This window comes from Falco punctatus (assembly GCF_963210335.1).
Source record: "Falco punctatus genome assembly, chromosome: 3".
Taxonomy (NCBI): Eukaryota; Metazoa; Chordata; class Aves; order Falconiformes; family Falconidae; genus Falco; species Falco punctatus.
The window spans coordinates 94,555,089-94,570,596 of record NC_137582.1 but is presented as its reverse complement, the minus strand read 5'-3'; the positions used below and the strand labels follow the sequence as shown (position 1 = coordinate 94,570,596).

The window sequence follows — 15,508 nt, the reverse complement described above, 5'->3', positions numbered from 1 at the left end:
CTCTCTTTATTTTTGACTTCTCTAGTTTTATATATTCTGCAGCTACACCTTAGGAATTTCAGAAAAAGTATTTTAGGGACTGTCTTGGGTTGTATTTTCTTTTATGTAATGCAGAATTTTTTTTGCAAACCAGGAGTGACAGACTAGTTGATTAGTTGATTACTGATTCAGGTATGAGCATTTTCAATTTGATCTTACATAATCTGAAGAAGGAAGGGAAGGGGGAACTTTGTGTACAGCAAAGATCATGGTGTTAAATATGGACAAGGCAGCTCTGTTCTGCACTTAAACAGCAGGTTAATTACTTGAGATTGCCTTACCTAGTTTTCCACGCTCTGTTGTTTAACCCCAGTTAGTATTCATTCAGTGTTTAAAATCCCTGCAACTGCTAGGGGAAGGGACCAGGGAATCCAAAATCTTCCTCTTAATTCAAGCAGCATGAAAGAGTTGACTGTGGAGGGGCTTCGGTCTGAAGTTAAATATTTAAGGAATATTTAACTTTAGTAATAACACATTGTATCCCTTCACCGTGACAATTCAAAATAAGATCATACTGGAGTTTGTATTCCCCCACTTAGTGGGAGCATATGTGATCCACTGCGCCTGGTTGTAATGGGACCATATTAAGGTCAGATGTTCTTTATCTTGAAGTAAATCCTAAGGTTTTTTTGTTGTTGGGTTGGGGTTTTTTTTTGCCTTAATTCTATCATGATACCTGGTAAGGTGGGAATCCATGCAGTTTTTCTACAGGTGGACTCAAAAACATTGTAAAAGTGAAACTGTTTTAAATGGGAACAACTTTCTCCAAAGTCCTAATGGTGTTTTAATAGTTACTTACAAAGTAGACTGTCTAGGTCATGCCAAGGGCAATAACAGTTTTCATACTGTCAGGCTGAGAATGTTTTCTGTTAATCCAATTATGTATTTTCAGATATCTTGGAGGGTTGTCAAAAGCAGCCATTAAAGAGAAATGAAAATCCTTTCCTTAATTTTTCATCATAGTTACAGGAATAGGGTATTGCCATAATGGCTTGGAAAACTAGGAAAACAATGAGAATAGTAGCCATATTCTGCTTCCAGGGAGCTGCTGTTACAGCAACTGTATGAGGCCAGTTTTCTGTGTATATGCAGATACAATTAGTTAATGGTGTGCTGCTGGGACAAAGCATGGTACGGGAAGATCTTGAGCAACCTTGTTTAGGAATCAGTCCTAATGGGTTTCATGACTTGCAAGTTATAGTTCCTGTGATGCACAGAAGCACAAATGGCCTTACAAAAAGGCTGGAAACTGTTTTCTTACTTGCTGCTAAAATACACACTACTTTGAAATTGTTAGAGTGGAAAGAAAGCTAGACAGCCTTGCAGGGTTTTTCGAGAAAGCTGGAGGACAGAGTGCATTTCTTAATAGCCTCATTAAGTTCAGGAGATGTTCAGTAGGCTTTGTAATGTAAAAGGATAGTAGCAAAAAGTTCTCATCTGTTGATGATTTTTACATGAGGTGTGTTTGCAGTGTCCTAAAATTCTTAATAGTATTCACTGTTGTTTAGTGTAACACTGCTCGAGTATGGAAGATTTCTGATTTAACTGTTTTTGAACTTACTAGAATCTCCGACCATTCCACATATGACTTTTCCATAGATCCATTCCTCTCTAAACAAGAGCAACTGTTAAGTAAATATCTGATTCCTTCGGTCGCAGGTGTGGACATTGTCAGCGTCTCCAGCCAACTTGGAATGATTTGGGAGATAAATACAACAACATGGAAAACCCGCAGGTCTACATTGTCAAAGTAGATTGTACTACAGATACTCCACTGTGTTCTGAATTTGGCGTCCGTGGATACCCTACGTAAGTATAAAAGGATGTCTGCTCTTATTTTTCTTTTTTAGTTTTCCATGATTCTCTGCCAGTTTGTTGAAGCTAACTTCTAAGCTAATTTTTTGGTGGGTTTCTTTGTAGCCCTTTGGACCTCATATGCTCATTTTAAGCCTTTTTACCCTGTTGCCAAGTATCGTGTGATGCATACTACTCTTACTCTTCTTCTTTTTTTAAAGGAGACTGTTTTATGTCTTGGAAGATGGCTGTGTTTAAATGAGGTCCAGAATTGTCTTTTTCTTTTCTCTGGGATTACCTCTTTCTCAAGCAACCTTACAGTATACAGCTGTGACATGCATGATAAAGTTGGTCTCTGGTAACAGTACTTTTAAAAATAACTTGTCACAAATTTGTCAGTACACTGCACCGTTCATAATTAATGTATAGGTGATCTCTTAAATTTTTGAGTGAATTTGGTGCTCAGAAAATGATATATTAATATTATCACTTAGCGTGGCAGTAGTGATGTTTTACTGACTTTTTAAAGGTAGTTGTGCTTGTATTGATCTAGGAGAAACTCATTTGGAGTTTAAGGTTCTTAAACTTACCCTGTTATAAAAGATGTATGTCTCACTACCTCAGCTTTGGTAGGCAGAACGTGATCTAGAGTATCTCCGAGAGGTCAGCCTGGATACTGTTTTAGGGTTAGGTATGCATGCTTTCCTTTTAGCTCTCAGACAGGCTGTGGAGTCTTCTTCTCTGGAGACATTCAAAACCTGCCTGGACGTGACTCAGTGCAGCCTGCTCTAGGAGAACCTGCTTTAGCAGGGGGTTGGGTAGATGCTCTCCAGAGGTCCCTTCCAGCCCTGACCATTCTGTGTGCCAAAAAGGAGCAAAGGGATTTCTTTTACTTGTCATCTTTAAAGCTTCTTGCAGAAATGGATGGGGTTGTTTCAACTGCTTTGCTAATTCTTACCTTAGTGGGGATAAGTGGAGAACGTAATCATCTGCAGCCCTTCCACAGCCTGTATTTTTCAGTTTCCTTCCCTTTGCTTACTTTGTCTGGTGTTACTGGTGACCCCAGCAGCAGCCTGACCTTGACATATGCTCCTGGCCGCACCCACGTTGATGCAGATGAGTGCCACTGAGTAGAAGTTGAGAGTTACAGATAGCGAAGTCATTTTTGAAATGGGAATTGTCCTTAAGGGCAGTTTGTGGTTTAGTTCCAATAGAAATACCAAGAAAAATGAGTATTACAGCTCTACTAGTATCCCTGAAAGTGAGTGTTGGTCATCTTCGCATATTTGAACGGCTTTTATTGTGGTGCTGTTCCTTGTAAAATAGAAGGGGTGGCAGAGATTTTGAATAAGAAAAAAAAGAATGGGCATGTAGTTGCTCTCCCCGCCCCACCCCTTTAAGGTCATTGAATGTCTAGGAATAGTTAGTGCTTGCTTTCATCTGCTTGAAAAGTGTAAATGATAAGCCAGTCATCTGCTAGGTATAGAAATATAGAGATGAAGGGGAATTCATGATATCAGTTCTCTTCCTGTCTGAGTCAGTTTGTAACTAGCCTGTTTTTAAAAACCTCCGGCAAGGGAAATTTCACAGCTTCCTCAGGCACAGAGGGATTGTTGCAAGTCCAGGATGTGCTGGTCTCTGCACTGCTTTTTCCAAACACCCGTCAAAGGAAAGGCTGCATCCCCTTTCCATACCCCTGAGAGTAAAACTGGCTGAGCCGGGTCCCTGCGCTTGTTTAGTACAGTTGTCTCAGGATTATGTAGTGCTGCAAAACACTCTCAACTGAACTAGAGAAAACTTACCCTCATTTGAAGAAAATAAAGGTGTAGCTGGATCTTTAAGCTGCTGTCTTTTTTTTTTTCACTTGTTACTCTTCAAAAGTATTGCCATGAGGCGTGTGTTAGATGTTTTTCTGTTTCATTTTTGTTGTTTTCTTCTTATGAAGTTGCCTTTTTTTCCCCTCAAAAGATTTTGACTTTCTATCATCACAAGGAACATTCAAGAATATCTTAAATAGAAAAGACAGTGGGAGCTCCTCTCTCTTTTGAATGTATTTGCATTATGTGTTTTTTCAGCACTTTCATATATTAGTTTCTTCCAACTGTGGAAAAAGGAGAGAGATAAACATTTCAAGAAAAAGAAGCAGCAATACAAAATGACAGCTTGGCAAGGGGAACTGAGGGCTAGGTGACAGTAGTAACTGAAACTATGGTTTGCTTTAAAGAATTAGACTAGGTCCAAAGTCGATATCGCCCCTTTACCAAATATATTTCCAATTTTAACTTAAATATTTAATAGAAGGAGCTTTAGGTAGTTCATAGAAAAGTTTTGATAGCAATTATTAAATGTTACAGTTGTGAAGTCTTGAGTCCCTACAAGCAGTCACTTACCTCCTTGTCCTGTTGACTTGTTTCAGTGTGTTTTTAATCAGTTTAATACCACATGAAAAGTCCTACGTTCCAGGAGCAGTCGGGGAACAAAACATGAGAAGATTTCCTGGGAAAATAAGCATTGGGTATTTTTCCTTTGGAGAGGGGTGAACAAAACAAAATTGATGCATTTTGACAAACTGATATAGGATTCATAGGCACTCTTGGTTATTGATAAAGTAATATTAGGCTATGTTGATTTTTAACATGGTATTTCTTTTTGCTGTTTCAAAAGTCTCCTTTAAAAGCTTACATGGGAATGAAAAAGCATCCTAAGTTCTAGCAATGACCTTTTAACTTGAGGGAGATGCCCGATGCTGATGTCAATATCCAAGAGAGCTGTTACTGCAGCCCAAGCTGCATTGCTGTGGATTAGGAAAGTGTGTTAGCTTTCCGAGAATGTTTCCTATGTGAAATTTTTTGCCTCACTCTTTTCTACATTTTGATCCTTTAGCCTAAAGCTGCTTAAACCAGGACAAGAACCTCTGAAATACCAAGGCCCTCGGGACTTCCAGGCACTGGAAAACTGGATGTTGGAGAAACTAACTGAGGAACCATCTGTAAGTGAAAAGGAAATATTGCCTTCTGCAGACTTGCTTATCTATCATTTCTGTTCATTAGGTTTCATTTTCTAGGAGGAAATCTGCTCCTGAGAATAAAAGTCAGGTGGCAATAACTATGGAACAGCTTCCACATAAGTCAGAACAGTAATTAAAGCTGTCATCCTGTGACCTGCCCTTTCTTTCCTGTATTCCAAACTGCAGTGCATAATGCAGTTTTTAATGTTTAACATTTTGAGATTTTAGGATACCATTCTTAGCGTCAATTCAGGTGACACCTGTAGGCCATAATGTTTCCAGAATAGCAAAAGCGATTTAGCTGTAATATGTTATAAATTGCATTTGTGTTGGGCTTAATTATCTCTTAAAACATGGATGCCATCTTTAGCTCAGTTATTATCTAATAATGTTGTAGCCTAAAGAAAGGGTTTAAAATAATTGGTTAGGCAAGTTAAGCTAATACTGTAACTAGGAAAAGCCTTGGGTTTAGGGGTAGCGCTTACATATAGTAGCCAAGCCTTGCCTAAAACTACATTTGTGATTGCTGTTTCTAATCAATATAAAGCTGTAGTGATTGCTGAGCCACAGTTAGAACATGGTTATATTTAAATAAACGTAGTCTTTTTAATAATTAAACATTAAATGGTAAGCTATTTTAAGAGATGTACTTCGAGGTTCTTAAACAATTCTTTCCAGCTCTGACCGTAGTATCTAGAAAGTAGTCACTTGCTTTTGCTGAAGGGCCAGTGGGTTTGCTGCCATTTATGCCTATAAAGCGTTTGCTCTTTTCCCATTGTTGCTGCCTTCATGAAGCCATTCTGTCCCTCTTTCCAGCATTAGGGGAGTGGAAAACAGCTTTTTCACCAACTACTTTTAAAAAGTCCAAAGACCACTGAAACTGGAGCGATGGCAGATGTAACTCTTGTGTGATGCTATGGAGGAACTGTTATGTAATCAAAGTGTATTAATATATGGTGATGTGATGAATGCCATAGCAGTTACTGTGCTCTGTGACTATACTGTAGCCCAGTGAAAGACTCTGTTATTCCAGTGACTGTGATAGTTTTTTTCCGTGGTAGTCTTTTTCACATTTTGCTTTCAAGTAGTCATTTATTAGGAAATACTACATACCTAAATCAAGCTAAATAAGGACATTGCTTTAGGAATTCAAAATTTCAGAGTACAGGGTTTACAACACTACCACAGAGTGGTGTGATACAGGAATCAAATACTGTGTACTTACTGTACAAAACAAATAAAATTTAATTTTTCTTATTAATAGAATCCAGAATCTGATGTGGAACCACCAAAAGCCCCTGAACCTAAGCAGGGAATGTATGAACTCTCAGCAGACAATTTCAAGATGCACATAGCAGAAGGTAACTTTTTTTCATAAGCAAGAGATACTTGCTTTGCGGTGGGATGACCCTGGCTGGATGTCAGGTGCCCACCAAAGCTGCTCTGTCACTGCCCTCCTCAACCGGAGAGGGGAGAGAGAATATAACAGAAGGCTTCTGGGTTGAGACAAGGACAGGGAGATGGCTCAGCGATTACTGTCACAGGTGAAACAGACTCAACTTGGAAAAACTAGTTTAATTTAGTACCGGTCAAATTAGAAAAAAACCAAAACACCTTCCCCCCACCACTCCCTTCTTGCCAGGTTTAATGTAATTCCCGATTTCTCTGCCTCCTCCCTGGAAGCAGTGCAGCACAGAACGGGGAGTGGGAGTTAGGATCAGTTCATCACTCTTCATTTCTGCCGCCCCTTTGTTCCCAGGGGGCGGACTCCTCACGCTCTTCCCCCGCTCCAGCGTGGGGTCCCTCCCATAGGAGACAGTTCTCCGTGAACTTCTCCAACATGAGCCATTCCCACATGCGTGGCTGTTCTTCACACGCTTCTCCAGTGTGGGTCCCTTCCACGGGGTGCAGTCCTTCAGGAACAGACTGATCCAGTGTGGGGCCCCCATAAGTCCACAAGCCCTGCCAGCAAACCTTTTTGTGCCTGGGCTCTTCTCTCCATGTGTCCGCAAGTCCTGCCAGCAAACCTGCTTCAGCACGGGCTTCCCACGGGGTCACAGCACCTGTGGGCAACCCCCAGCTCCGGCGTGGGGTTCTCCATAGGCTGCGGGTGGGGGTCTGCTCCACCGTTAGTCTCCCCGGGCTGGGGGCACAGCCTGCCTCACCGTGGTCTTTACCATGGGCTGCCGGGGAATCTCTGCCCCAGCGCCTGGAGCACCTCCTCCCCTCCTTGCTCACTGGCCTTGGTGTCTGCAGAGCTGTTGCTCTCACATAGTCTCACTCTGTTCTGCTGACGCAGATTCCCCGCCCCCCACCCCCCCTTTCTTAATACACTATCACAGAGCTGCTGCCACTGTCACTGATGGGGTCAGCCTTGGCCGGCGGTGGGTCCATCTCGGAGCTGGCTGGCATGGGCTCTGTCAGGCATGGGGGAAGCTTCTGGCACCTTCTCACAGAAGCCGCCCCTGTGGCCTCCCTGCCACCAAACCCCTGCCATGCAAACCTGCTGCATACTTGCAGAGGCATCAGTAGTGGGAAGCCTGCAACAGAGTTGTTAGTGTTCAAGGTACCTCCTTCCCACTGTTATTTTCCAGTAACACCTAGTGAAAGAGGACGAAACTACCGACTGTATAGAAATGCAGGAGTTGAATTACATATTGCAGACCATAAGAAAGTTTAAGAACGGCACTGCACTCAGAAGGCAGTAAAATTCAAGCCCCTAATCACATGGAAGAAGCTAGTGGGGCTTGCTTGACTAAACTGTCTCTCGCTGAGTTCCTTGCTTAGTCACAGCCTTGCCACTCACTTTGTGTTTTTGCAAGTCCAGTTTCCTCTTTCCCTAAATGCTGGCTTGTTCTTACTCCCAGGCTGCCGTTCTGGATAAATATAATCCACCCGCTTCCTCCTTACTGCCCCCATCCCACTTGAGTCTGGCCCCTTATTTGATATTGTTTAGCTTCCTTCCTGCAGAATTTAATGTGGGCAAAACACTTCACCTGTTTGGCCATTTTAAAAAATATTTTGTCTGGAAGCTTTATAATTAATGAGGAGTGATACCTAACATGGGAGATTTCACGCCGCACATGGTGGCTTTTTAGAGAATGAGCAAACTTTGGGCTGCTGTAACAAGAGATGATCCTACCATCTCTATCTCTTTTCCTAAAAACAAAGGCCGGATTAAATTTTATCTATGCCCATGTGACACCACCCGTGAGGTAGATACTAGAGCTTCTTAAAGTAACCATTAACTGATGAGAAATATTTTCAAGCATAAGAGAGTGTTTTGTGCGGCTAACTTAAAATTTCCCAGCCTATGTGGATTAACACAGAATTACATCAAAATTCTTCATGGATTTTTCCCTAAGCCATCAGGGAGATGCTAAACGTTAAACAACTTTACAGTCTGAGAAGATGGTTGTTTTGTGTATGTGTAAATGTTTTAATATTTTATTGCAATATTTTTATTATGTATCCATTGTCATTCATAGAAGGGACATTCTCATGGTTGTATCTGATGACTGAGTAGGTTTATGAACACCTGTAAAGCTGTTGTCTGCTCTTGACTTCAGTTACAAGTAGTTCAGTGCTTAAACTTAACAGGAGGCTTAGCAGTTGCTGCTGGAAGGTTGACTTTTGTTCTCAAAAAGTCTCCCTTTACCTTTTTGGTGCTCTAGGGCAAGAAGAATTTTAATTTTTTTCTATTGGGGAAGACAGTGTATCAGAGTATGCGGTACAGAATTGCTGATTTTGACTAGATGTTCTTATTCATTCATGAGAAATTTCAGTTTGCAGTTTACTGGACCAAAGCAAACCACGTTGATCAGTTTGAAAGTCTTCCATGTGCAGACCAGGCAAGTTAGAGTACACCAGCTGCTGGAGGTTACATTTCCCAGTTACCTTGTGATGCCTTTCCTCTGACCTCCTTCCGTGAACTTCCTCAAACTAGAAATGAATTCTGGTAATAACATCCCCAAAACTGTCTTCAAAGAATTATGAATAATTCTGTTAAAAAGAGCTTTTCTCTAGTTGCTGGTGTTTCCTTCAAGTTATTTTTTTCCCCTTATTTTAATTAAGTTAATTTTTATTTCATATTAACAGAGCCTTGCCTTGCTGTGTGCAAAACTGTGCAGCATCTTGAGTTAATAGTAATCTTAAATGAAGGAATTTACGTATTCTGGTACTCTGTAATTAAGATTATACTTTAAACAGTAGGAGATAGTACAGAGACTCTCCTCTATGAAACACTGCAAACACCTGCTAAAGGCAGTGATTTCTCATTGGTTGACATGAAAACACAAAGAGCAGGGCAGAAAAAGGAGTATGGAAAGCTGAACAAAATTGTTTAGGTAGTTCATGGACTTAATGCAGTGGTGTTTCCAAAGAAGTGTTTAAGTTGAAGTCTAATACTTACTTTCATTTATGGTGTTACAAAACACATGTTCCTTGGTGGTTCTTTCTACTCTGTAATAGGGCAAGTGATTGATATGGTAGATTTAGACATTGTATCAAATGGTTAGGTTCAAAATACCAGTTTTAATATCTCATTTGTTGGCTTGAGGCTGTGAAGCTGTTTGGATTTTCAGTGAAACTGGCAATACTGTAGGACTGCATACAGATTGAAAACCTAATTGCTGAAGTATTCTGTCCTGGCCTTTGATTCAGTGCTTCCTATCTTTAACTCAGGAAATACCGTGATAAATTTGCAGTCTGAGATTAGGACTTAGTCTTTAATTGCAGCCAAGTTCATTCCAAATGAGTTAAATGTGTTTGGTTTTTCCTTTTTTTTCTTTGACTTAAAAGGTAATCACTTTATAAAATTCTTTGCCCCTTGGTGTGGTCATTGCAAGGCTTTGGCACCAACCTGGGAACAGCTGGCTCAAGCCTTCGAGCATTCGGAAACTGTCAAGATTGGCAAGGTAGGTGAAGTGCTCTTAGTCTGAAAATGTGTTTTGTGTGAATAAATGTTTCAGCCAAATATAATGCTTTTCATACTGTGATTTGTAAATAACAATTGTTTTGTTTGTCACCTCTTAAATCCTTTTATAGTCATTGTTTCTGTTTGAATTTTGGGATGGTTATTGTTTTTCTTGCACATCCACAGTTGACAGGACTCCCTCATTTTAAGCAAGGGCTTGGAAACACAGCTAGCTCCTTGTGTTTCAGAGAGAGCTGGAAATAAGTAATGCTTTGGATGGGGGGAGTAATATTTTGAGATGTGGTTTCTTTATTGTGCTTCCCCTTTGTCAGAACTTGATAGATTTTAGTATTTATTTGGAGTGGGAAAGTGACTTCTAATGTGGTTTTTACAGCATTGGATTTGTTAGCAAGCTTTAGACCTACAGGGCTGCTTATGATTAATTATTTCTTGGTTGTTTTTCCCCCCCACACACTCTTTACCTCCATAGAACTTTCTGAAGGTTTCAGGGGGGTCTTCCACCTTAAAAACTGATATCTTGTCCTGCTTTACTATTTCCCTTAGGGTTTGATAACCAGGTTCTGTGGTGTATTTACCATGGGAGCTTGTTACTTGTACGTGGAGTGACTTCTGTGCAGAGGTATGGAGGTGGTCTGGCAATTGCAGTTACTGGCTTTATTTGCTGACCCATACCTAAGTCCAGGTGGCACATGATGTGAGTCCTTCTGGAAAAGTGACCAGGCTCAATTTCTGTGTCCTTAAGCTTTCAGAGTGGTTCTACTGATCTGAAAGACTGTGTAACAGTTCGCAGTGTTAGTCCTGCAGAGGGACGAAACCCCAGCTATCTCCCCTGCCTCTGCCCTCGTAGCACTTTCAGCTGTTGTTTAGGGGTGATGAACTAGACTTCTTTCTTCCTTAAATTATTTTTATTGCCTTTGAAAGTCTGCTAATTTAGGTACGCTGTAGATGTACAGAGCAGGTCAGCATAACTGAACTTTGCAGAAGGCATCCATATAATGTTGAAACCTGGTGGATATAAAATTAGATTCCCCCTGAGAATAAAATATTGGAGGCTTTGCTCCTTTGATGCTGTCTGTACCAGATGTTGCAATCTGCTGATTTACTTTTTGAGAACCTTGCTTGCTGTCTGGTAAGATCTTTGCTTAGCTGAAGTATCTTCTTGAAGTTACCATTCTCTGATACCCAGAGAAAAATTAAAAAAAAATTCATTTTATTCAGTTGTCTGTCATGTTTGCAGTTACTGTTACTGATAATTGCTATTTAATAAAGCAACTACGATGTCTCTTGACGCCTAGTCAATTTTGTGTAACTGTACCTTGTGAAATTGCTTGAAACATGTCTTGGCTAAGATTGTAAGTCTGTAAGTAAGCAAGAAACACAACTGTTTCTAAGATGGTTGAACCATGACCTTTATGTAATCTGGGGGAATAGCGTCTTCACAGCAATGATGCCTGCTGGCTGGATGCTGTTTAATCTTTGGAATTGATCTTCAGGGATCTGGAGCAAAGTATTTCTAATGTAAAATTCAAAATCCAAGTCAAGACAAGGCTCCAACGCTGAAGTTACCTGTTTTTTTTCTGCTTCAGAAAAGATTATAAACTGATAACTTTACAGATTGGTTTATGACATACTAGAATTAAATGTTGCTGTGCACTGGAACTTCCCGTGGAGTGAAGTTAACTTGTTGACACGTCTTCTGAAATTACATGATATAATAATTCTCAAGACAGTTCTTAGTACTGAGTTTTGCTAAGCATTATCTTGCTCGTTTCTGTATTTTTCTGCGATTTTGAACATAAGAGAAGCAATGATGCTTGTTGTATGTTTATTTTATGCGCTGAATAATTTTGTGGGGTTTTTTTCTCCCAAATGTAGGTTGACTGTACTCAGCATTATGAAGTCTGCTCTGAAACCCAAGTTCGTGGCTATCCCACACTCCTGTGGTTTAGAAATGGTGAGAAGGTAAGTCTGCAAGCTCAGCAAAAGATCACACCAATTTTTTTCTGAATAATACTTGGACTGTGCTTGTGTCCTGGAAAAAAAATCAAACAGGTGGGCATATACGAAGTCTGCTTGTGAGAGAAAAGGTGCTGGAGGTTCAGTCACGTACTGGAAGAGGTGTACTTCCTCCACAGATAAAAGTTAGACGTTTTGCTCTTTGTGCTCTCAAATAACTGGTGTGATGTCCATAAACCTGCAAGCAGTATCTCCAATTACACTACTGTGAGAGAATTCTGGGTTGGGTTTACTTTTATCTTAATGCCTTACCTCCTATGGAACACAAAAACATGTGGAACAAAAAAAAATAGAAATAATAAAAAATAGTGTAATTTTCACAATGTGTATCAGAAGGTTCTTATCTGTAAGTGGTGCCTAAGTGATGCAAATTTTCTTTCTTAATAAATCTGAACCCTTCATATGACACTGTGAGGGAGTGTCCTGTGGGGCCCAGTTGGCATTTTTCCTTGTAGCAGTTCAAAGAACTACAATATTCTGAAGTTATGGGGAAGCAAAATATTTACGAATACCATGCACGTGAACAGCAACAAATAAACATATTATAAATAGTAGTGTTAAATAGCATCTGTTTCACACTTTCAAGATTAATTGTATGTATTAAATTGACATTAAAAATAGGTCTGCAAGCAGCGAACCCAGAACTCTGCTTTCAGCTCTTACCTGCTAAGCTTTGTGATTTTGCCCCATTCATCTTGCATTCCTTTTTGAACATCTACAGTATCAGAGGTGAAAGTTTTCCTGCTCAGTCCACTTTAGTGGCTGCTGCTTGTGGCAGTTTTGTGGCACTCTAAAGAGAAGGTAGCCGTAAGTACATAGTGGTGCCTGGGAGGTTTGGTGTCAGCACCCCTGTAAGATCAGGTCACTGCATGGAATTAAAATGAAGGAGCACCTGGATTTTTGAATCCCAACCTGATTCACACAGGAATTACACAGCCGTGTTACCGCTCGAGCAGCAGTGCCTGGCATGTGTCAGGAGCAGAACTGGAAGCTGAGGGAGTTGCTCAAGTGAAATGTGGTAGCGGGTCCAAGGTTAGAGGTGTTTTCAGTTAATGAAATGTTTGCCTCTATGTGCCCTGAGTCTAAGGAAGTCTTCTGCTGTTTCTCCAGAATGATTTTCCACGTGCTTTATTTTTATTTATCAAATACGAACAGCAAGATACGTTGCCAGAGCCATACTATCTTGATCTAGAAAAGCTTCTGTGTTTTTTCTCGACAAGCCAGATCAATTTATTTTTTTTTGGACCCTTTGTAATTATTAAAGTTTGACTTGCTTGGAGTTACTTTAATCAAGAGTGCTGTGGAAGAAAAAGTCAGATCACTGTTGTATTTGGTAAAGCTGAATCTCAGCCATTAGTCTGAACAGTATATTTCTGTTGACATCAGACTGGCTTTTCTCCATTGGCAATGTGGTATTCCCTGGTGGCATACTGCCACCAGAATCGCATGTTTCTTCATGGGCTGATAAAATATATTTTAAAACAAAACCACAAACCAACTCCCAACAACTTTCCAATAATCTGACCCAGAAATTCTTGGAAATCTCTCTGGCTACTATGGTACTGCTCAGTAAGTGGGGAGGAAGAGGAGGAGGAGAGCTGCTTCAGCCATCCAGCCTTGTTGTCCCTAATACCATCACTCCCTTTGTCATAACTGAATCACACCATCCCTCTTGGTTAGATGCAGCAGAAACCCCGGGATGAGTGAATGGGCACTGACCCTGCCCTGCTGAAATGGATTCAAAAAAGCAGGTACAGGCTTCTTGCATTTCTTTGTGATTTAGACCCAGTGTGGGGAAAGTGGCTTTAGTTACAAGTAATATCAATGGCAAAAGAAGAAAAATGTGTAGAAAGTTCCAAAGATACAGGAAAGAGTTGGAGAGGTGTCTGTTCTTCCTTCCAACATATGGAGGCTTGTGTGCTGTTTCTTGAAGAGCATTCCTCATCCGTGAAAGGAGCTGCATCTTGTAGCCTGCACCTCATGGGACCAAAACTCAAGAATCTTATCCAAAATGCATATGTAGCATCTCAAAGAGATGATCTCTCTTGTGAACTGAGAAATTGGGACTGATTTTCACAGAGCGTGCTGAGGGCAGTCATGCATGAGTCAGTTTGGAGACGGTTTTGATTTTTTTGTTTGGATTTGAGACTAGAAGCTGCTCAGAGGTGCTCTGATTTTTGTCCTCTAGAGTTGTGAAAGTACCTGAGATACGGGGAAGCTTCTAAGGCAAGCTGTGGCTTCTCGAAGATCTAGCTGGTTGAGGGCTTTATGTGCAGGTTCAAAAATGTGACTGAACTTCTGTGAGAGCGGTGCTGTTGGAAGTGCCTGCCCCACAGCAGGCAGCTGGTTTCTCTTGCTCCCAGGTGAACTTGGGCACCCAGGGAGCGTTGCCTTACTGTTCGGGGGTTTTGAGGATGTGTGACAAGCGTGTGGGCCACGGGAGCGACTCTGTAGTCAGGTAACATGCAAGTCAAGGCTTTCAGCCCTGTCGAAGCACTGGACAGAGCTCTCACGGTAACAGAGACCACCACCAAACAGTGATGGGGATTTTATTGTTCCTTGCAGTAGCTTTAGGTTCAAAAAAACCCAAACCTTGAAAAAGCTGACTAGAGTGAGAGATGAAGGTCAAAGTGGAAAAGTTTCTAAAACTTGTTTCTACGTTTCTAAAATACCTTTCATTTCAAGGAAATTTTAGGTTGTTCCCTTTCGGTACAGGACAATCTATAGCAAATCCCGAAGACGTGGAGTGAATGAAATGCCATGGAGAGGTTTATCAACTAGATAATCATATTTAGTATGGATGTGCTTACACTTGGCAATCTTAGGCTTTTCTGGTGATTATGTGTTTGCTGGATTAACTGTATATGCACTCTTATCCAAACTATTTGATAATTGTAGGGTGACCAGTACAAAGGGAAGAGGGACTTTGATTCCTTAAAGGAGTATGTGGATTCCCAACTACAGAGCTCCGGGAAAGCACCACCAGCAGATAAACCCACCGAAGCCCCGCAGCGCCCCCCAGAACCCCCCCATGTTGAGGTAAGTACGCCTGCACTTTGCAGTGATGTTAGAAGTGTTCAAACTTCCAGCAGCCTGTCCGAGTCTTCCATGAGTTTCTCTCTCTCTGGTAGCTTGACAAGTTCTAGATGGAAACTGTACCAAATACTTTCCTGGTTAGTTTTTTAGTAATTAATGACTGGAATCAGACCATCAATCCTAGTGAAACTTTGACTAACTTAATGAACTAATTGGACAAGAGGGAAAAAACAAAAATCTGGATGCTTTTGTATGGTTACAGTAAGTTGTTTAGACAGAGTGGCATAAATGCGGTCTTTTTTTTTTTTTTGTCTGCGGAACTGCTGGCGCCTCAGGCTGTATGACAGTGTATTTCATCGCTATGGAGATGAACATTTCTTGCAAGATTCTCATTTGAACCCAGGAAGATGGCACATACTGCTAAGCCCCTAAAACAAGCCAGGGTCCTTCCTATACTTACAGATTATTTGCAGAAACAACAAACAAGCAAAGATTATGGAGACTGATCTAAATGCGGCTGATGTGTCCTGTGACAAGAAGGCTCCTCGGGTCTGGAGGCTTATTGTAATCCTGGTTGTAGGAGCTACAGGGGTTACGAATGTTGTCAAGGAATTGACCGGAATAACTTTATCACCTTTGCATGGTTGTACTTCATGACATCTAGTTTTCTGTCTTTTCTA

At 40.9% G+C, this 15,508-nt stretch overlaps 1 protein-coding gene across 3 annotated transcripts in view; it reads left to right on the top strand.

Moving 5' to 3' along the window:
* Positions 1 to 15,508, top strand: part of TXNDC5 (thioredoxin domain containing 5) — a 44,181-nt gene that overhangs the window by 21,355 nt on the left and 7,318 nt on the right. For all 3 annotated transcript variants that reach the window (XM_080380728.1, XM_080380729.1, XM_080380727.1), the window contains exons 2-7: positions 1,699 to 1,848; positions 4,717 to 4,822; positions 6,105 to 6,201; positions 9,641 to 9,756; positions 11,652 to 11,738; positions 14,691 to 14,831. In XM_080380728.1, coding sequence (XP_080236854.1) covers positions 1,699 to 1,848; positions 4,717 to 4,822; positions 6,105 to 6,201; positions 9,641 to 9,756; positions 11,652 to 11,738; positions 14,691 to 14,831 — 697 coding nt within the window. The remainder of the gene's footprint in view (positions 1 to 1,698; positions 1,849 to 4,716; positions 4,823 to 6,104; positions 6,202 to 9,640; positions 9,757 to 11,651; positions 11,739 to 14,690; positions 14,832 to 15,508) is intronic.